Below are 22,420 nucleotides of genomic sequence, written 5' to 3' on the forward strand. Positions count from 1 at the left end.
CTAAAACTCAGGAAGGTACTGAACATGTAAGTACTCAAGAAATATTAACTAATACTTACCAATAGTATTAAAAAATAAACACTTTCAGATTTTTATTTTACTGAATTTTAAATTAGGTTTATTTATGAACTGTTTTAAGCCCAAGCCCCAAATATTTAACCACATAACTAAGAATGAGGACACTGAGCTCAATTTTTTTCTCATTTTAAATGTTCAAGTAAACCACCAGCAAAAAATCATCTAACTATAAGAAGCTAATAAAAGACAGTAAGCAAATTGACAACTGAAAGAACAAGAAAAGATTCCCAGCTAAATAAATGAGTCCAAAACAAAATGCTGGCATATAAACTTCAAGAATCAACCTGCAATTACAAGTTAAAAAACTGCGAAGAGGAGTGAAGCCTCTCAAAATCGGCTCTTTCACTCTAGAGCTAATTATAAATGAATCCAACTTGAAGAAAATACAGCCCAAATGCCACTGCAGGAACCAAGTAGGAATAACTTTGTACAATTCACTGCCCCAGCTAACAACCAAAAGGAGCCAGCCCAGAACTTCACAAAGAAGTCATAGAGCTGTTAATTCGAGCAAGGTGATCAAAACAGAACAGTTAACTTAAGGCTACTACATGCCAAATACACATATGAAATTCAAAACTGGTTAAATATGTACACTTGCACTGCTGTGAGGGAGCAGATAGACCATTATTGCTAAAATAAATCCTCTGTTTTAAAGTCAGGCTACATTTTTAAAGAAAAAAGCAACATTACAAAAACCTTTTGTTTTAAATTGAAACCAAATTGTTGTCTGCCATGGAAACCATTTGACAAGAGTCAGCCAGCTTCACCTTTTACTATGAGGATAATTTATCAATGCCAAGTCATAACAAACATCCTGTACACAGACTCAATTCCATCTCTCTGACTCCCTGGCCCCCTTGCCAGGGACTCTAACACACTCCAAAACACAGGCTTCTGCTTTTCAGAGCGAGATAAAGAAGCCACAGCTAAATATAACAATTTTCTTACCAGGTCTTGCTGGTTGCTAGAGAACCAGATGGTGATCCATAGGGGTGATAATGAAGAATAACATTCTCATTAAGAAGAAAAACAGAAGAACTGGTGTTCTTCCAAACTGGAAGTCCCTTAAAATGTCCTAAATCAGTATACTTTCTCCAACATGCCCTCTCTCTATAGGGAATTAAGAGTAAGGAGAAGAGGCAAAGTGTGTTTCTTAAGCATAAAAAGAAGTTGTTTTAAACAGTACAATATGGATTTTTTTTCCTAGCTCTGAAAGAATCTCTCTGTTGTTAAAGAGCAATTTAAAATGTCCTTAAATAATTTGTTATAAAATATATCTCATGATATTCTTTGTAGCTAAAAGTTTAATAAACATACTTTCTTTTCTTTCACAGAGGTTTATTCACAAATGCTAACTGTTAACAATATATTCTTTATGAGAATACTCATTTCTGTAAGTATCAACTGTGATATCAATGACTATGAGATTTGATAGAAAAGATACAACAAGTAACTTTTTTCAAAAATATGTTATTTAAACCACTAAAGTAATTTAAAAAATAGCATTCAAGTGATGCCACAGAACAAAACACCCTATTCTATAACCATGTGTGAAATTAAGTGACTGGTCTCCCAAAGCAGTATAACCTAGAGAGCTGATTATAGAGAAAACAAATCATAAAGAATTCCAATAGTTACAAAATTTTTCATTTTGGATAATATCTTCTTACCATCTTTGCAGGTTTTTCCATTCTCCAGGAGTTTGACCCCAGTGGGACAAGCACACTGATAAAAAGGCTTGACTGGAGACATCAAACACAAATGGGAACAACCCCCATTGTCAATTCCACATGGATTTGTGGCTGTCAAATATAAATCACATTGATTAATACCAATGATTACTAAGTACACAAAGGTTAACAACCATAACATGAACAACTGTGATAAGCCAAAATTATTACCAAATGTCATGCAGGTGCTTGACTATCAAACCATCTGCAAAGACGGGAATTAATCAGTGTGAATTTACTTAGTATTTTGTATTCAAAGAGGAATACACAAGAAGTAAAGCAGGAGATCCCTGCCCTAAAAGAAGTTACAATTCAATCAGTTAAACAAAATTAACAAAAAGTAAAACTAAAAAAAAAAAAAAAAAAAAAAACCAATAAAACTAAGTGCTATTTTGCACATTATAGACAATAAGTATAGAGTCATATGGGAAAAAACCCACTGAGGTTTAAAGAATTGAAGAGCTTTGTGGAGTATATAGCACAGGAGCCTTCAAGGATAGGACGGATAGATAAGAGGACATTTCACGTATGGTAACGCTATCTGAATAAAACTTTGGGGGCTACAAACTGGGTAAGGTAATCAGGTGAATGGTGTAACTGGAGGGTAAGACTTCCATTAACTAAAAGGAACTAAAGCTGAATGAGTACAAAGAATGGGAATAGATTAAAGTGAAGGACACTGAAAGCCAAGAAAAGTAATTATGTTGAAAAGTCATGCCTTGGGAAGATTAACATAGAAGGGATAAGCAGAAAAAAGGGGAAAATGAAAAGCAGAGAAAACTAATTAGCAAACTTTGGAAATTATGGAAAAGGATATATGTCCAAACAATACTCATAGAAAAAAATCAACATAAGATGGAGACCAATGGAACATGAAAGATAAAAGTAACGAACATGAAAGATAACTGCAAATTCTCAAATTAGTAAAACACAAAGGACCAACAATGCCATTCAAAAATGAAAAACAGGAGGCCAGGCACGGTGGCTCATGACTGTAATCCCAGCACTTTGGGAGGCCAAGGCGGGTGGGTCACTTAAGCCCAAGAGTTTGAGACTAGCCTGGGTCACCAACATGGTGAGACCCTACCTCTATAAAAAATACTAAAATTAGCCAGGTGTGGTGGCATATGCCTGTAGTCCCCGCTACTCGGGAGGCTGAGGTGGGAAGATCACTTGAGCCTGGAAGTTGGAGGCTGCAGGGAGCCATGATCACATAAACGCACAACAGAGTAAGAATCCATCTCAAGAAAACAAACAAAAAATAGGGAAAATTCTCTTTTCAGACCTATGAAGAATAAAAAAAATTCACATGAGTGACTGAATGTTTTCTTTTGTACAGAAGAGTAACACATACATTTAAAAACATTTTTATGGGCTCATGATCATCAGATTCCAACATAACACTTTCAATATTTGATTATCTCCCCCTAAATTGAAAGAGCTAATATAAGGCAACACACGTTGCAAAAACTCTTCATTTTTGGCTATGTAATAAAATCTGAAATACACTCAGATGCCAGACATTTATTTACACAAAAGTGCCAAACCCTTAACATTCTCATATTCCTTTTAAACCTAATTCCAGTCATCTCTTAAAAGTTCTCAGCAGTCATATCCCAAGTCATTGTAAAGGCTGACCAAAAATAGAACCAAAACTAAGGAAAACAAGGTGGGAGGGGTACGCAGAAAAGTTTAAGTAGGTATTTTATTTAGCAAGCTGAGGTACTTAAATTCAAATATATTCTAGATTAACGGAGTTTTCATTTAAAAAGAAGAGGGAGTTTTTTTTTTTTTGAGACATAATTTTGTTCTTGTTGCCCAGGCTGAAGTGCAATGGCGCGATCTTGGCTCACTGCAACCTTCACCTCCTGGGTTCAAGTGATTCTCCAGCCTCAGTCTCCCAAGTCGCTGGGATTATAAGCATGCGCCACCACACCTGGTTGATATTTTTGTTTTTTTTAGTAGAGATGGGGTTTCGCCATGTTGGCCAGGCTGGTCTCAAACTCCTGACCTCAAGTGATCCACCTGCCTCGGCCTCCCACAGAGCTGGGATTACAGGCATGAGCCTGTAATCCCAGCCTGGCCCAAGAGTTTGTGTTTTAAACACACTCACATCAACACATTCAACTACATATTGAAAGAAATAATATGAACAAAAACTTAATTTGTTATAAGCCTAGCATATAAGCTATCTCAATTTTTCAACTATCTTTCTCTTCTCCACCTCTAGAACTGCTGACCCAAAAAGTCTGAGGTGTTCTGTAGTGATAGGCTACAAATGATCTAGGCTATTGCCTAACCTGAATTATATTTTTACATTTTCCCTTTTTTTTTTGAGCAAAGTCTTACTCTGTTGCCCAGGCTGGAGTGCAGTGGCACAATCTCAGCTCACTGCAATCTCCACCTCCCAGGTTCAAGGGACTCTCCTGCCTCAGCCTCCCAAGTGGCTGGGACTACAGGTGCACACCACCACACCCCATTAATTTTTGTACTTTTTAGTAGAGACAGGGTTTTGCCATGTTGGCCAGGCTGGTCTCAAACTCCTGACCTCATATGATCTGCCTGCTTTGGTCTCCCAAAGTGCTGGGATTTTAACTCTTTTATTTTTTTATTTTATTTTATTTTTTTTTTTTTGAGACCGAGTCTTGCTCTGTCTCCCAAGCTGGAGTGCAATGGCGCAATCTCAGCTCACTGCAACCTCGGCCTCCCGAGTTCAAGTGATTCTCTTGCCTCAGCCTCCCAAGTAGGATTTTAACTCATTTTTATTCCCGCCAATTATCTTTGGATATGCCCTCCCTTCTCCTGATTCTCACTAAAGCCAGACATTAGAGTGCTACAAAGCTGTTCCAACTTGCAATTTAAAAATCAAGGATCACTTACCATTTGGCTGCCTCTGTTGGCTGAAGGCATGTATATCCATGGGAGAGAAGATGTTAGAATGGATTTCACGCAGACCCTCACCAGTATACTTGTTGCAAGCCAAAATGGAGTGTGTGCTCCAGTCAGTCCAGTACAATATGTCCTCAAATAACGTCAAGGCAAAAGGATGTGGAAGCGAACCTTTAACCACTGCCTGCCTATTAATACAAAGAGAAAAATTTAAACTTATTTCTAAATTTTCTTCTTCTACCATAACTTCACCTCTCCCATTAAAATGATCTTAGTTCACATTAACACATACAAATCTTGAGTAATACATACCATTAGGTCAAATACACCTATAAAAAATAATTTACATAATGAATTCATATATATTTTTAAGGTATCCAAAAGCCCCAAACAAGCACTTCGGAATAGTCCCTAACTTGGCAGCAGGCCTCAAGTTCAGTACAAGATACCCGGCAGAGAGACAGCACTGCTTTTTCATTGTTTGCACTGCTGTCAAATCCTCCTCTTCAGCTACCATCTCTGGACTCACAGCTTCCATCCTTTCACGTAATTCATGTCATCAGACAGAGAAAGGTAAGTAATGAGAAAAATCACAGGGGTTACAGTTGGCACTGAAGTAGATATATATCAGCAATAGGTTTTTTCCTTCTTGATGTGAAAGAACAAAGAACCTGAGCCTGTTTTGTCCATCACTTCTTATGTTTTTGATAACTTAGAATGAAACATAAACATGAGGCCAAAATGGCATGCAGGTAGCACTCTCCCTGCAAAGCCCAGTCTAGCTCCAGCAAATAATCATCTTAGCTGGCTTTTCACTCTATTCAGGAGCCAAAAAGAAGTCCTGTCACTGGTAGAATATATTCATGAGACAAAGCAGACCCAAAATGTTCACGAGCAATACATACTGTTTAAAAGGAAAAGCAGACAGCCTAGTTAGCACTTAAGGCACAGAACTTTGTAGAGTATAAGAGTTATAGAACAAGCAAATGCTCTGGAATAATGAACAAATCACGTTTTGAGTCAAAATAATATTCAAGAAAATACATGTTTTGATATTTTCATAAATCCATGTTTCCCAATTTCCCAATAGCCCACCCAGGAGGCAGAGATGGGTAGAGAGGGAGGAAGGGAAAGAAAAATGAAGGGAAAAGGGAGGGGAAAACATAAGCTACTGAAGAAAAATTAGAAGTATCACATATCTTAAGAAAGATGATTCAGGCCGGGCGCGGTGGCTCACGCCTGTAATCCCAGCACTTTGGGAGGCCAAGGCGGGCGGATCACGAGGTCAGGAGATCGAGACCATCCTAGCTAACGAGATGAAACCCATCTCTATTAAAAAAAAAATACAAAAAAATTAGCCGGGCGTGGTGGTGGGCGCCTGTAGTCCCAGCTACTCAGGAGGCTGAGGCAGGAGACTGGTGTGAACCAGGGAGGCGGAGCTTGCAGTGAGCTGAGATCCGGCCACTGCACTCCAGCCTGGGCTGCAGAGCGAGACTTCGTCTCAAAAAAAAACAAAAAACAAAAAAAAGAAAGATGGTTCAATTTTCAGGTCCTTGAGGTTAACTGACATTTTCTACTAACAGACTACCAGCATATTAAATTAAAGGCAATTAAGATCATGTTTAAGTGTAAGCAGGATTACCATCTGTGATTGCACATGGAATGGTCTTAGTCTAAAGCATTATAAATTCAGACAAGGTACCTGCACTGCCAACCCATATCACCAGTTTTCTCATTTTCCTTAATCCTCTCTTCCCTAAGTAAAAAGCTTACTATTCCTTCTCATTTCCCAAAGAGAACTATCACAATGCCTTCTCCTGAAGTGCTTTCTTCCGCTTTTTAAATGGACAGTTTTATTAAATTTACTAAAGAGACTATATTATTTACAGGGTGATGGCACAGTTTATGTTCAATTTTAAACAGGCCTGTATATTTCACACTAAAGTCTTCCAAAATTCATAGTGGAAAGAGAGAGAACTGAGAAAGCTGCCAAAAAAGACAAGTAACACAAATGAAAAATAAAGAGTTACTTGGCATTTCACCATCTTAAAGAACTGCTTTGAAAACTCAAGGAAAAAAACGCTTTCAAAAAGTTCTTTGTATATCATTAAGTGAAAAGCTGAAACTCACTCTACTGAACTAAACATAGGAAAATAAACAAATGGAAAAGGCAAAATCCCTAAAAGCTATATTCATTTTATATATTAACTGAATGCATAAACTTAGGAACCAGAGGTGAGCTTAAATCCCCCCTTGACACTTATTACTGACACCATTTCTGCAAGTTTTATTTCTTCATCTGTCAACGGAAGGTAATAATCTATCCTCACTGAGTTACTATGAAGATTAAACAACACATGCAAAAGCCATTCAGCACTATGCTTGCTACTTAACACTTTCATTAATGATTCCTCAATTTTAAGACACATATTTTCAATATTTTAATATTTCTGATATAAGGGTAACATTTACAATGTGAACATTTCATGTGGTAGTTTTATAAATCAGTAAGTTTTTAAAATCAATGGCTTATTAGAATCAGTAAATACTATACTAATTTTTTTTTTGAGACAGAGTCTCGTTCTTGTCACCCAGGCTGGAGTGCAGTGGCGTGATCCTGGCTCACTGCAACCTCTGCCTCCAGAGTTCAAGCGATTCTCTTGCCTCAGCCTCCCAAGTAGTAGCTGGGATTACAGGCGTGCACCACCATGCCCGGCTAATTTTGTATTTTTAGTAGAGATGGGGTTTCACCATGTTGACCAGGCTGGTCTCAAACTCCTGACCTCAGGTGATCCGCCCTCCTTGGCCTCCTAAAATGCTGGGATTACAGGCGTGAGCCACTGCACCCAGCCCTAACATTAAATTTAAATGTCACTTTCTTTTCATAGCCATTCTTAATTTCCTCCCGCCACAAGCCAGGTTAGTTTTCTTTCTCTATGTTCTCATAGCAGTTAGTGAACTGTTTTATAACTGTTTACCTATCCAACAACTCTATAACAGATAACCTTTTTGAGAGTAGAACTCTAGCTTATTTATATACCAAGGATCTCACACAATGGTAAGGTGCACAAATTAGGTACACTTACTAAATGCTCTGGGGATGCTTGATAAAATTAAATGTTTTTAAGAAAATATGTAATTAACAGAGCTGAACCAAAGGCAGAACTAAGAACACTATCATGCAAGGGTGATATAATGATTTGTCCAGCCAACTATGACTTGTTCCTCAAAGTAGGGATAACCACACATAGTTTTCCCCTTTCTTCTCTCTGGCTGAGATTATCAAGTAAGCCCACCTCCTGATTCCCATCTGGAAACACAAGTTACTTCAAGGAGGAGTTAGTTGATCATGGCTGCTAAGAACCAAAGTGGCAGCTAAGATCCAAGCCCAGTTCCTCAATAGTAGGTCACAACAATAACAGAAACTAAAAAATGGATCACCACCCTGGAGACCACAGAAAAGAAACCGAGACTCCCCCCAGCCTGACTGAAGTTTTCATATAGTGCTTGCAATCTCTGAGCATCATCTCCTGCCTCTGTCTGTCATATTCTGCAACTTACTGATAAAGCTCACCACTGCCAATACCTCCCAGGCACCTCTTGCTAGCTCTCTGAGATTCTTTGAACTTTGCAAGGTGGTTCTTTCGAACTCTGCACCAACTGGACTTATCCTTTATAAAACACCTGCATGCCCTCATTTAGTTTTTGTTTCTGGATCTCCTCCCAGATAGTCTTCTTCTGCCCCTCTCTCAGAACTGCACACTTGTGTGAGTAATAAATCTTTCTTTAATCATACCACAGGACTCCTGTCATGAGTTCTGACATCTGAACTTAACCTTGGAAGGAAGCCTCCTTTCACCACAGTGAGGTTATAATAATATCTAAGAAGACAACATCAGCAGTGATGGCAAAGCTTTTTAAAAATCTCCACAAATCCTCCACATGAAAACAGAGAACAACTAGGTAATGAACCCCAAACCCCATGGACAACATTCACAACAAAGCTAGGTAAAACCCAGGATACAAAATGGTACAGAAAACTACCAACAGCCATTAAGATATGACTGATATTGGCACCTCTGCAGGATATGAGAAAGAAACAATAGGACATCTGGCAGGAGAGAACACACAAAACAGACAACATTGGAAAGCTTAGTAAACCAATCTAAGAACAGCAACCAGCTATGACGCGTTCTGGCCACTTCAAGAGTAAGTGAATACAATGAATTCATCGTCAGGCACTGAAAGGTCTAGCACTATACTTTAACCTATTGTGAACTCTCAAAATTGTCCTTCCTGGGCTCCCTTCCAGACAAAGCCTCATACTGAAGAGAAATCACTGGGAGCAGACTGAAAAGTGTGCATGATTGGTACAGGAGAAACAATGAAAAATAAGGTACAGAATAAAGCAGGAGAAGGAAAGTGGGAGAGACAGGAAATCCCAGAAAGCTAACTGCCATTATTTTTTAAACATATACACATAGACATGAGAGTTCTGTGAAACTGGAAAACTTATGAACTCTGCCTTCTTCTGTATGTTCAAGCAAAACAGTTTCACCTGAAAATAAGAAAACAAAGTACTAATGTCAATTCCCATTAATAAGTTAATATTAAAAATAAGAAGAGGATAAAGTGAAGAATAACATCCCTACAGACAATAAAAGTATGACACAAAGATATGGAAATAGAACAAATTAAACTGATAACTTATTTCAAAACAGTCAAAATCTTTAAAATAAGATACTAGTCATAAACGAACAACACAAATTAGAATCAGACAACTCAGAAGTGAGGTGACAGAACTTGATGAAAGAATGAGAAATACAAAAATATATCATTTCAGAAATGAAGTCTAAGAAATAAGAATCAATAAACATAATACATAAAGAAAAATACTGAAAAGGAAGAAATATTACAGAATAGAGAAAAATATTTTTTTTAAATGAAATATTTGAAGGACAAAGGACAAGGGAGAGAACAGAACTATACTGGAACAAGGAAATGACTCCAGATGATAACTTGAACCCTCAGGAAAAATGAAGAATACCAGAAACAGTAAACATGCAGGTTAATACAAAAGACTCTATAAATAGTGTTTTCTCTTTTTTCTTTAACCTTTTTAACAGACATAAGATTGTATAAAGCAATAAGTATAACCCTGTGTTAGATACAATAGAAATGTAATACAAATGACAATAATAACACAAAGGATGGGAGAGAATGGGAATATACTTAGAGTAAAATGTATGTACTTTACATAATTAATATCACCACAAAGTAGATTTTAACAAAATGCATGTTGCAATCCCTAAAATAATTACCTTTACAATCCCAAAAATACATTTTAAAATTATCAACCAAGGAATCAAAATGACACACCAGAAAATATCTACTTAATACAAAGGACAAAGGAATAAAGATGACGTAAGACAAATTTAAAAAAAAAAACACCAAAATGTCAGACATAAACCCAACCATATCATCAATGACATTCAATGTGAATAAACACACCAATCAAAAGGCAAAGCCTGTTAGACTGACTAAAACAAAGGTTACACTATATGCTGTTTATAAAAGACACATTTTACATTCAAAGATACAAATAGATTGAAAAGAAAGGGTTACAGTAAACAGTAGCCATAAGAGAGTTGGAGCAGCTCTATCAGACAAAATAGATTTTAAGTATAAAAAGGTAACTAGAGATACAGTGGCAGGTTTTATGAGAAAGAGTCTTCAGGAAGATATAATTAGAAACATACAGGTACCTAAAAACAGAGCCCCAGAACAAATGAAGCAAAATCTGACAGAACTGAAGGGAAAAATAGGCAGTTCAACAATATATATAGTTGGAGAGCTCAGCACCCTATTCTCACTAAAGGAAAGAACAACTAGATAGAAAAGTACTAAGGATATAGAAAATTTGAACATTATTAACCAACTTAACCTACTATCTATAGAACATTCCATGCAACACCAGAATACACAATCTTTTCACGTACATGTGGAACTTTCTCCAGGACACCACATGCCAGGAGACAGAATTAATCTTAAAAGGCTGAACTCATATAAAATATACTACTATCTGACCATAATGAAATTCATCCAGAAATCAACAGAAGAAAATTTGGGAAATCAAATTATTTTCTAAATTTTTGAAATTACTTTCTCAATTTCCTCTAAATCATCAATGGGTCAAGGAAGAAACTACAATAAAAGTTTTTAAATATTTTGAGCTAAAAGAAAATGAAAATGCAAAATACGGAAATGTATATAAAATACTAATGCCTATATTAGAAAAGAAGAGAGATCACAAGTCAATTATTTATGATTTAACCTTAAGAAACTGGAAGAAGAGTAAATTAAATCCAAAGCAAGCATAAGGAAGAAAATAAAAACATTAGGGTAAAAAGAAAAAAAAAGGCAACGAAACAGAAAAACAATAAAGGGGGAAAATCAATAAAACCGGAAGCTGGTTGTTCTTTGAAAAGATCCACAAAATTGACAACGCTTTAGTGCTAGACTGACCAAGAAAAAAAGACACAAATTATGAAAACCGTGAATAAAGTGATGAATGAAAGAGAAACACTGGCTTACAGAAATTAAAAGGATTATTAGGAAATACCATTAACAACTTTATGCCAACAAATCACACAAATTTATGAAACAAAAATATTCCTGGAAAAAAACCAAATTACTAAAACTGACTCAAGATGAAACAGAAAATCTGATAGATCTACAGCATACAAGGAAATTGAATTCATAATTAATACTTCCCAAAAAGAAATCCCCATGCCCAGATGGCTTCGATGGCGAATTCTACCAAATATTTGCAGGAAAAATTGTATCAACTGGTCACACACTCTTCCACAAAACAAAGAAAGAGGAAGTATCTCCCGACTCTAGGAGGCTGATATTATGCTAATCTCAAAACCAAATAAACACAAGAAAAACAAACTATGGATCAATATCCTTCACTATTAAAGGCATAAAAATCCTCAACAGAATATTAGCAAACAAAATCTAACAACATTTCAAAAGAAGTATAAACCACGACCAAGTAGAACTTATCCCAGAAATGCAAGATTGGTTTAACAACTGAAAACCAATTACTGAAATTCACCATGTTCACAAAATAAAGAATAAAACCACATAATCATTTCCATAGATGCAGAAAAAGGACTGGACAGAATCCAGTAATTATTCATGGTAAAACTGTCCGTAAACTAGGAATAGAAAGGAACTTCTTCAACCTGATAAAATCTCTTTATTAAAAAAACCTACAGGTGATATCTGCTCAAGACTATTTTTAATCTTTTTTTAAAAAATAAAGCCAATACAGAGAAAAGCATACAAAACAAACATAGCTTAAGAAGTTACTATAAGGCAAACACTCTTGTAACCATGAATTCACCCAGATGAAGGAAAAAAACTTGATCTGAGTGAATCACCCGGACGACTTCAAACGGCCCTGCATGAACCCTGTCCCAATCCCTCCCTCTCCACAGAAGTAACAACTATTCTGATGTTCTATTAGTCACTTTCTTGCCTTTATAGTTTCACTGCTTTTTATAAGTGTGCATCCACAGAAAAACAGTTTAGCCTTAAGCCCCATTTTCATTTGCTATTTCTTTTAAAGTCTCTCTTTTAAAAAATGTTTAACTGGTACATGATAATTACACATATTTGTGGTACACACAGCAATGTTGCAATACATATAAGGTACAGTGATCAGCTCAGGGTAATCAGCATATCCATAACCTCAAACATTTAACATTTCTGTGTTGGAAACATTCAGTATCCTCTTTGAAACTATATAATGTTTTACCTGTTAAGTATGGTCATCCTACAAGTGGAACAGACCACTCAAGCTTTTTCTAACGGTAATTTTGTATTTTTTAGCAAATCTCTTCTTATCTCCTCCTTTCCCCTACCCTTTCCAGCCTCTAGTATCCCCTATTCTGCTCTTTACTTTCGTGAGATCAGCATTTACCTTCCACATATGAGTGAGAACATGCATGGTTTAATTTTCTGTTCCTGGGCTTATTTCACTTAAGATAATGTCCTCCAGGTCTATCCATATTGCTGGGAATGACAGGATTTCATTATTTTTATGGCTGAATGGTATTCTATTGTGTATATATACCACGTTTTCTTTATCTGTTCATCTGATGTTGGACACCTAGGTTGATTCCATATCTTGGCTATTGTAAATAGTGCTGCAATAAACATAAGGGTGCAAATGTCTTGATACACTGATTTCCTTTCCTTTGGGTAAATGCCAAGTAGGGAGACTGCTGGATCATATGGTAGTTCTATTTGTAATTTTCTGAGGAACTTCCATACTATTCTCCATAGTGGCTGTACTAGTTTATACTCCCACCAACAGTGTATAAGAGTTCCCTTTTCTGTGCATTCTTGACAGTATTATTTTTTGTCTTTTTGGTAACAGCCATATCCTAACTAGGGTGAGATGATATTTCACTGTGAATTTAATCTGCATTTCCCAGATGATTTGTGATGTTGAGCATTTTTTCATGTCTGTGGCCATTTATATGCCTTCTTTTGATAAATGTCTATTCGGATCATTTCCCCATTTTTTAAACAAACTGTTTTTTTGCTGTTGAACTGTTTGAGTTCCTTGTATATTCTGGATATTAATCCCATGTCAGATGAGTAATTTGCAAATATCTTCTCTCATTCTGTAGGTCATCTTTTCACTGTGCTGTTTCCTTTGCTGTGTAGAAGCTTTTTAGTTTGATATAATGCATCTGGTATTTTTTGCTTTTGTTGCCTGCATTTTTGAGGTCTTATTCATAAAATCTTTTCCCAGACCAATGTCCTGAAGCATTTCCTCTATGGTTTACTCTAGTAGTTTTATAGTTTCAAGTCTTACATTTAGGTCTTTGATCCATTCTGAGTTGATTTTTGTATAAGGTGAGAGGTGGGTGTCTAGTTTCATTCTTCCACATGTGGATATCCAGTTTCCCCAACATCATTTATTGAAAAGACTATCCTTTCCCCAATCTATGTTCTTGGCACTTTTGTCAAAAAGCAATTGGCTATAGATACATGGATTAATTTCTGGATTTTCTATTCTGTTCCATTGCTCTGTGTTTCTGTTTTTATGCCAGTACCATGCTGCTTTGGTTACTACAACTTTGTGGTATATTTTGAAGTCTGTTAGTATGATGTCTGCAGCTTTGTTCTTTTTGCTCAGGACTGCTTTGGGTATTCAGGGTCTTTTATGGTCCCATACAAATTTTAGGATTTTTTTTCTATTTCTGTGCAGAATGTCATTGGTATTTTGACACGGACTCCACTTAACCTGTAGGTTGCTTTGGGTAGTATGGTCATTTTAACAATAAGAATTATTCCAATCCATGAGCATGAAATGTCTTTCCATTTGTCTGTGTCCTCTTCAATTTCCTTCATCAGTGTTTTGTAGCTTTCTCTGAAGAAGTCTTTCACCTCCTTGGTTAAATTTATTCTTAGGTATTTTATTAGTTTCTTACAGCTATTGTAAATGACACTGCCTTCTTAATTTCTTTTTCAGCTAGTTTGCTGTTTGTGTACAGAAATGCTACTGATCTTTTTGTGTTGATTTTGTATCCTGCAACTTTACCAAATTTGTTGATCAAAGAATTTTTCTTTTTTTTGGTAGAGCGTTCAAGGCTCTTTTCCTGTCTGTCTTTTCCTTACAATCTCTCTGTTAAAGTACCTAAGATATTTCATTTATATGTCCAGATCTGCTGATGTACTCTCATGATGCAGTTCAATGTTTCTCTGTCCTCTGTATTTCCTACAAATGGCCAGCTGATATATGGAGCCTTGACCAGACTCATGTTGAATTGATTCCTTTGACAAAATAGTAGGTAGTAGTATGTTCTTACACCAGAAGGCAAATAATGTCTGTTCTTTTTCTTCTTGTGATGTTAGTAGCCATCAATGCTCACTGCCTAGACCCATTCATTCACCAAAGTTATAAAATGGTGGTATTGCAATTCTGTCATTTCTTTTTCATTTATCAATTGAAATAGCTCTCTCATATCTACTACTTTGTTAGCCAGAGGTACACTCACATAGGAAAAGCAGGATAAATTGCTTCTTTCTTGTATTTATCAATGTTCAAGGCAATAAATTTGTTCCTATCATGCTCTAATCTAAAAGTAACCAATTCCTTTTAAAAATATCATTATGAACTCAAGAATTTAAACACACTTCACAGGTTTCTACCAATCTCTGGCCAGTGGGAGTTCTGCAGTCATTTCTCCAGTCTTTCTGAAACGACCCTAAATAGTCTTTAACAGCCTCCTTACTATCTGTTATGACAATGTTCCAGCTCAGCATGTACATTTCTTGCCCAAAACCTAGAATCAACAATTTTGCCAGAAAGGCTTGGTTTCTTTTAAGGTGGAATGGTTTTTCCCAACACCACAATCTGGGTGCTACAGAAGTTCACCGCTCACAGCACTGTAAATGTTCAACTGCTACTCAATTGGTCATTTTTGATCTAGTCCTCTTCAGTGTTCATAGTCAGGAAACAAACCAACACAGTTGGGCAGATGTATTTTTGAAAGATAAAATACCTAGTAAGCGCATACTAGTAAGTAACTTTCCATTAAAATATGGAATTATCAGTTTGACTTAACTTCTGCAGTATTACATCTATACTTCTCTCTTGCACACAAGAATCTAGCGTATGCAGGAGCAATATAATATGTCCTAATACTCACTACTTGATGCAACAATATAAAGCTTCAGAATAATGATATTTATTATGACCACACCAATGTAGTTACTGTAAGAATTAAATTTATGGCCAGGCACGGTGGCTCCCACCTGTAATCCCAACACTGGTAGGCCGAGGCAGGCGGATCCAAGAGTTCGAGACCAGTTGGGCAACATGGTGAAACCCCGTCTCTATTAAAAATACAAAAAAATTAGTCAGGTCTGGTGGTGTGCACTTGTAGTCCCAGTACCTTGGGAGGCTCAGGGGGGAGGATAGCTTGTGCCAAAGAGGCAGAGGTTGCAGTGAACAGATTCTGCAACCTCTGCAGAATTCAAGCGGTTCTCCTGCCGTAGCCTCCTGAGAAGCTGGGATTACAGGAACCCACCACCATGCTCGGCTAATTTTTGTAATTTTAGTAGGGACGGGGTTTCACCATGTTGGCCAGGATGGTCTCAAACTCCTGACTTCAGGCAATCCACCCGTCTTGGCCTCCCAAAGTACTGGGATTACAGGCATGAGTCACCGTGCCCAGTCACAAATCTTCTTTAAAGAAACTTTTTCTATAGTTGTTCATAGTTGTTCTATTCCCTTGCTCTGCTTTGCTTTCTAAAGAGTCTTATTATCTGTGTGTTGTTTCTTCTTTGCCTATCTTCAATATTTATCATTTTCTCTCAAATCATCTTTTGTCTTTCTGTATTTCTTTTTGGTCTTTAAATTTTTCCTTCTTTTCAACCTCTATTTAAAGGTTGTTTGGTTTATTCAACCTAGTGTCCCTTCTAGTTTTCTTTTCTGAAGCGACTTTTTAAATTATTTCTTAAGTTCTATCATTTCATTTCCGAATTTTTCTTTCTTTTTTTTTTTTTTTTTAGACAGAGTTTTGCTCTCGTCGCCCAGGTTGGAGTGCAATGGCGCGATCCTGGCTCACTGCAACCTCTGCCTCCCAGATTCAAGCGATTCTACTGCCTCAGCCTCCCGAGTAGTTGTGACTACAGGCGTGTGTCACCATGTCCAGCAAATTTTTGTATTTTTTTTTTTTTTTTTTGAGACGGAGTCTCGCTCTGCCACCCAGGCTGGAGTGCAGTGGCCGGATCTCAGCTCACTGCAAGCTCCGCCTCCCGGGTTTACGCCATTCTCCTGCCTCAGCCTCCCGAGTAGCTGGGACTACAGGCGCCCGCCTCGTCTTTTTTGTATTTTTAAGTAGAGACAGGGTTTCACCGTATTAGCCAGGATGGTCTCGATCTCCTGACCTCGTGATCCGCCCGTCTCGGCCTCCCAAAGTGCTGGGATTACAGGCTTGAGCCACCGCGCCCGGCCAAATTTTTGTATTTTTAATGGAGATGAGGTTTCACCATGTTGGCCAGGCTGGTCTTAAACTCCTGACCTCAGGTGATCCACCTGCCTTGGCCTTCCACAGTGCTGGGATTATAAGCGTGAGTCATTTCTGAATTTTTCTAATCTTACGTTGTCCTTTCACATGTCATATTGGTTTCTCAATGACTTTTGACTCATTTATTTATTTGAAATTTAAAGAAAAAATTTATTGAAGATTTGAAAAATAATTCCTAAAAGACTGACTTTTTCAGAAAACTAGCTACATAATGCATCACATCTACCATGTTAAAATGTGCACTAGATACAAATACAAAAACCATGCAACAAGACACCATTCTTCAACAATCTGAGCAAAGTTAAACGCCTAAGGAACAACGCGGATGACTTGCAAAGAATGGGCTATTTAAGAACCCTAACAAAAAGGAAAACACATGGATGAGTGTGTTCAATTATATACACTGAATTGAACCTTTGGCACTAGGAATCACAGCATTTTGTCATATAGCATGAACACATATTATAAAAGTACGTAGGGTCAAAGGAACAGGACCACCAGCATTCAAAGGCAGCTCTGTCAACTAGGCAATAAAACACTCTACAGCATGTGCCTCTGTTGTCCATTGTTGAATACACTGGCAGCAACTTTGAAGTGAAAAAAAAGGTAAGATAGGAAAAAAGGAGCTATTACTCCTTTTATTTTCTGTTTAAAATTAAACAGAAAAACATCAATTGTTGTACAATAACATCTTCAAAGTACATCCTTTGTACAACAGAAAGACTAAGAACAAAAATATGTTTACAGAGATCCAAACATTAAGTGAGTGAGAGCACCTCTCACACAGCTTTCTGATGGTTCTCTGGAGGAGCCATTTGTAATTGCTGGGCACTAAAAAATGCTGCAGAATTCTTTGCCAGGTACTTTAGGAAACTGTGAAGATAATTCAGTAATAAAACAAGGCTCTGCCAGGCGCAGTGGCTCATGCCTGTAATCCCAGCACTTTGGGAGGCTGAAGTGGGTGGATCATGACGTCAGGAGTTCGAGCCAGCCTGACGAACATGGTGAAACCCCGTCGCTACTAAAAATACAAAAATTTAGATGAGTGTGGTGGTGCACACCTGCAATCCCAGCTACTCAGGAGGCTGAGTCAGGAGAATCGCTTGAACCAGGGAGGCAGAGGTTGTAATGAGTTGAGATCATGCCACTGCACTCCCACTTGGGCAACAGAGCAAGACTCCATCTCAAAAAAAAAAAAAAAAAAAAAAAAAACACCACAGGGCTCTTCTCATCCAGAGGTGTATAGGCCAACATTGCTTTAATTTGTACATCAATAGATGTGGTACTCCATAAACCTGGGACATGAATGCATGAGGGTGATCTGCAAGAATTTCAGCATACTGTGGTCTGTCAAATTTGGAGAGTAGCTGGGTACCCAACATTACGTTGAAGTATTCTTCTATCCTTGCCACAAATTCATTAACAGCATACTCATTATCTGTGTTTCCATGAGATTTTTTTGTAATTTGCATAATCCTGAAGAATGGAATCCACATTCTTCTTGGCAGAAAGATAAAAGAGATGTTTTTGTCTAGTAATTAAGTCCCAGTCATCAACAAGCCATGATTTCAGCTCTTCAGGAATTTTCACTTTTTAGCTTCAACTCTGTTCATGAATGTGTCCTCATTTTCAAGAGTGGGATCTACCTGGGCCCTTTTCTTCCAAGGAGGCTGAGGCATCTCACTGGAACTGCCACCATCTCCATTTCCAGGTATTTTCTGTTTGTTCTTTTTTGTTTTCACTTCAACATTTTCTGTTGCAGACCAGATGTCTTCTTTCTTGGGGCAGCGCCTCTCAGCTTCCCCTCTGCATACCGCTCCTGATTGGCTTTTTGAAATTCTGTTTCTGCAAATTGGTGTCCATGTATTTGAGTACTCTGCTCTCGAGAACCTATGCATCCCAATTTTTATTCCAACCACTGTAATATATAAAGTATTTCACTTATTTGTCCTTTATGGCAACCTTTACACATTTCATTTCATAAAGAAGCAGCCCATGAAAGCACAGCACTCGCTCACCCTCCTGGAACTCAGGGTTTGGGTACTGCTTCCACATCATTTGTAAGTGATTCGCAGCCTCCTCCTTCTCCAGCTCATTTTATAATAGAGGTTTGATCTGTTGTGCGGTCATGTTTTTCTGGGGTGCTTTTATTTATAAGAGCTTTTGTTTTTTCCTTTATAATAACTTTAAATGGGATTTTACCTTGATACTTTTCTGTTTCTCTTGTCTATGTAAAATTAGTGTTCCTGAACTTTTAAAATAATGGAGAGTTCAAGGTAGTTTTTCTAATGTCACAGAATTCATTCCTCTGTTGTTTTCACATAATGTTAAAAAACCAGGTAGCTTGCTTTCTGAGATCTACTAGCCATTGATCTTCCCATCCTTATCTGAACCTTCTCTCTCCTTCTCCTCTATTCTATTGTCCCTATCCTGCTCAATTTGGATTATTCTGTCCTATTCAGTTTTGTTTTAATCAGTGTGGTGCTCTGTCCTGGATGAGCACTCTGGCAGGTTCATTTCAGTAGTTCCATTTTGAGAGTTCACTGGGGCTAGATTACTCTAGCTTCTTCTGTCTTTACCATGGTCACACTGCACTTGCCTAATATTGGAGTGGGCAACCCTCCCACCCTCCCATTTCAGCTGCTGTTCTTAAAATAACCCACCCTCTTGTCCAGCAAATAGTTGTGGCTATTTTGGCGTTCCCCTGCTTTCAAGTCTTATGAGATACCCTGTTAAATCTCCCTGCTTATTCTTGCATAGACAGTGATAACATGGAGGTATTGTGGCTGTTGGTGATTTGCTCTTATTTAGTTGTACTTTCAAATGCCTAAGGCTATAGTCAATTTTATCCATGTTTTTGGATTTGCTACCTAGTTTCTGTCAGTGGTTGTTGGTGGTTTGCCCTTATCTAGTTATTTTCAAATGCCTAAGGCTATGGTCAACTTTATCCATAGATTTGGATTTGCTATCTAGTTTCTGTAGGTTTTAGTTAAAAACAAAAACAAAAATACTATGACATGGTCACATCCACCCTCCTCGAATCCCCCTCACAGCCAGATTTGAGGTCAAAAACAGCAGTTGTTTCTATATTCATCATATACTTACTTTTTGACTTGTTTAAAAAATTTAAATTTACTTTAAACCACATTGTTCTATATCATTTCACTCTTTTTTGAAAGAAGGCAAAAAATACTCCAACTCCATGATTACAAAAAGTTTAACTGAATTCTCTAAATCTCTCCTGGCTTTCAGTACTTCTAAATGTCCCTTATTCTTAGTTCAGATAATTGATAAATGTTTATACATTGAAAAAAATCCTTCAATCACCAAAAACTCTCATTTGGTGAGGTCTCAGGTTGAGACCAAAAACCAAAATTATCATTAAAACACAAGAATCCAAATATAAAATGTCTTTAAAAATCTGAACATAATCTGAGAAGAAATTCCGTGTTTATGTATTATAGACTTTGTCTTCCTTGAACACTGAAATGTATGGTACACACAGTAGGTTTTCTCCTTGTCCAGGGATGAGCAAACTAGAGCCCACAGGCTCATTGTGCTTTACAAATAAAGTTTTACGCCGGGTGCTATGGCTGATGCCTGTAATTCTAGCACTTTCAGAGGCCGAGGCCGGTGAATCACTTGGAGCTCAGGGATAAGACCAGCCTGGGCAACATAGTGACACGCCATCTTTACAAAAAATACAAAAATTAGCATGATGTGATGGCGTGTGCCTATAGTCCCAGCTACTCGGGAGGCTGAGGCAGGAAGATCGCTTGAGACAGAGGTTGCACTGAGCTGAGATCACGCTACTGCATTCCGGCCTGGATGACAGGGCAAGACTGTCTAAAATAAATATGTAAATAGATAAATAAAGTTTTGCTGGGACACAGTCATGCCTATTCCCTTATGCATTACTATAGCTGCTTTTAAACTACAGTAGCAGAAGTAGCTGAACCAGAGATCATAAGCCTAAAATATTTACTATCTGAGCCTTTACAGAAAATGCTGACCAAACCCCATCCTAGTGCAGAGATTTATCAAAGTTCCATTAGCAGGACTCGGGGGCTTTACTGGTCATTTTGCGTGGGACACTCTTTGTTGTACTGATGCCCAGCACACTGCAGGATGTTTAGCAACCTTGGACCTTTCCCTAACACCAGAACTAAAATACTAGTAGCACTCCCAGTCCTTGGGTTAAACAAAATTCTCCACACATTTCCAAACAAAGGGAGTAAAGATGCCACCCCTGGTGGAGAACCACTGAAGAACTAAATTAGCTCAGAGTAAGGAAAGAGTAAATACAGCCTGCAAATTCTAAATGCTATCAAAATGGATGATAAATGTAATTACTTTTAAAGCACTTTTAAAGAGCTAACTAAAAGACTATTCTTCTTTCCCTCTGGCACTTAATCAAAAATAAACATATTTCTTAATAAAATTAGACTTTGTACTTTTAATAGATTAAAGTTTCATGGAGTTTTCTTAAAAGTTTTTTTTTAATCTTATCATCTTACCGATTTGTTCCATCCAGATTTGATTTGTGGATGAAATTAAGTTTTGCATCTGCCCAATAAAGCTTTTGTTCTTCATAATCCAAAGTCAGTCCATTTGGCCAGTAAATTTCACTGTTTATTATAATGAAGCGACTTGAACCATCCATTCCAGCACGTTCTATCTTTGGCACTTCTCCCCAGTCTGTCCAGTACATGAACCTAAAAATCATAAAAATAATTAAAGCCATGACAAAGCAGATATCAATCAAATACTCTGTAATTATTACTATTAAAGAAAGCTCAGACCGCGCGCGGTGGCTCACACCTGTAATCCCAGCACTCTGGGAGGCCAAGGCAGGCAGATCATGAAGTCAAGAGATCAAGACCATCCTGGCCAACAGGGTGAAACCCCGTCTCTACTAAAAATACAAAAATTAGCTGGGCATGGTGGTGGTGTGTGCCTGTAGTCCCAGCTACTCAGGAGGCTGAGGCAGGAGAATCGGCTGAACTCGGGAGGCAGAGGTTGCAGAGAGCCGAGATCATGCTACTGCACTCCAGCCTGGCAACACAGCAAGTCTCCGTCTCCAAAAAAAAAAAAAAAAAAAACCACCTCATTTCAGGGGACACTAAAACTAAAACTCTTAGAAATTGTATTTTGAAATTCTAATACCTACCATTTGCACCCTGGTAATATCTGATTCAGACAAGTATCATCAAGGATCCAAAAACCACTGAATCAAAATGAATTGGTAAAAAGGATATTTACACCATTTCAATGTATCTCCCCACAGATTACTTGTTAACAACAAAGAAGAAAGTGATAACTTTAGAGAAAATAAACCCAGTGCATACCACCTTAACTGAGTCATCTAAATTAACATCTCCAATAAGAGAACAAACTGGCATTATATACCTCTTCATATGATATACCTTTACAGAACATAGTGTCTTTGATATGGTCTCTCTTCCATATTATTCCTGCCCCCAAAAAATGCATACCCCAAATAAAATTATGAGGAAACAGTGTGACTCAAGTTGAGAAACACTACAAAACAGTTGGCCTTTGACAATATCAATGTCATAAAAGTCAAAAAAAAAAAAAGGGGGGGTG

The 22,420-nt window shown here is 37.5% G+C and overlaps 1 protein-coding gene and 1 pseudogene across 2 annotated transcripts in view; both read right to left on the minus strand.

Annotated features, from left to right (window-relative positions):
- The window catches only part of LRP6 (LDL receptor related protein 6), a 157,940-nt gene that overhangs the window by 68,117 nt on the left and 67,403 nt on the right, over positions 1–22,420 (minus strand). For both annotated transcript variants that reach the window (XM_010370998.2, XM_030939468.1), the window contains exons 3-5: positions 21,331–21,528; positions 4,689–4,885; positions 1,749–1,880 (exon numbers count right to left, since the gene is read on the minus strand). In XM_010370998.2, coding sequence (XP_010369300.1) covers positions 1,749–1,880; positions 4,689–4,885; positions 21,331–21,528 — 527 coding nt within the window. The remainder of the gene's footprint in view (positions 1–1,748; positions 1,881–4,688; positions 4,886–21,330; positions 21,529–22,420) is intronic.
- On the minus strand, positions 17,593–18,871 carry LOC104668359 (annotated as a pseudogene).

This window comes from Rhinopithecus roxellana, chromosome 10 (assembly GCF_007565055.1).
Source record: "Rhinopithecus roxellana isolate Shanxi Qingling chromosome 10, ASM756505v1, whole genome shotgun sequence".
In the NCBI taxonomy this organism is placed as follows: domain Eukaryota; kingdom Metazoa; phylum Chordata; class Mammalia; order Primates; family Cercopithecidae; genus Rhinopithecus; species Rhinopithecus roxellana.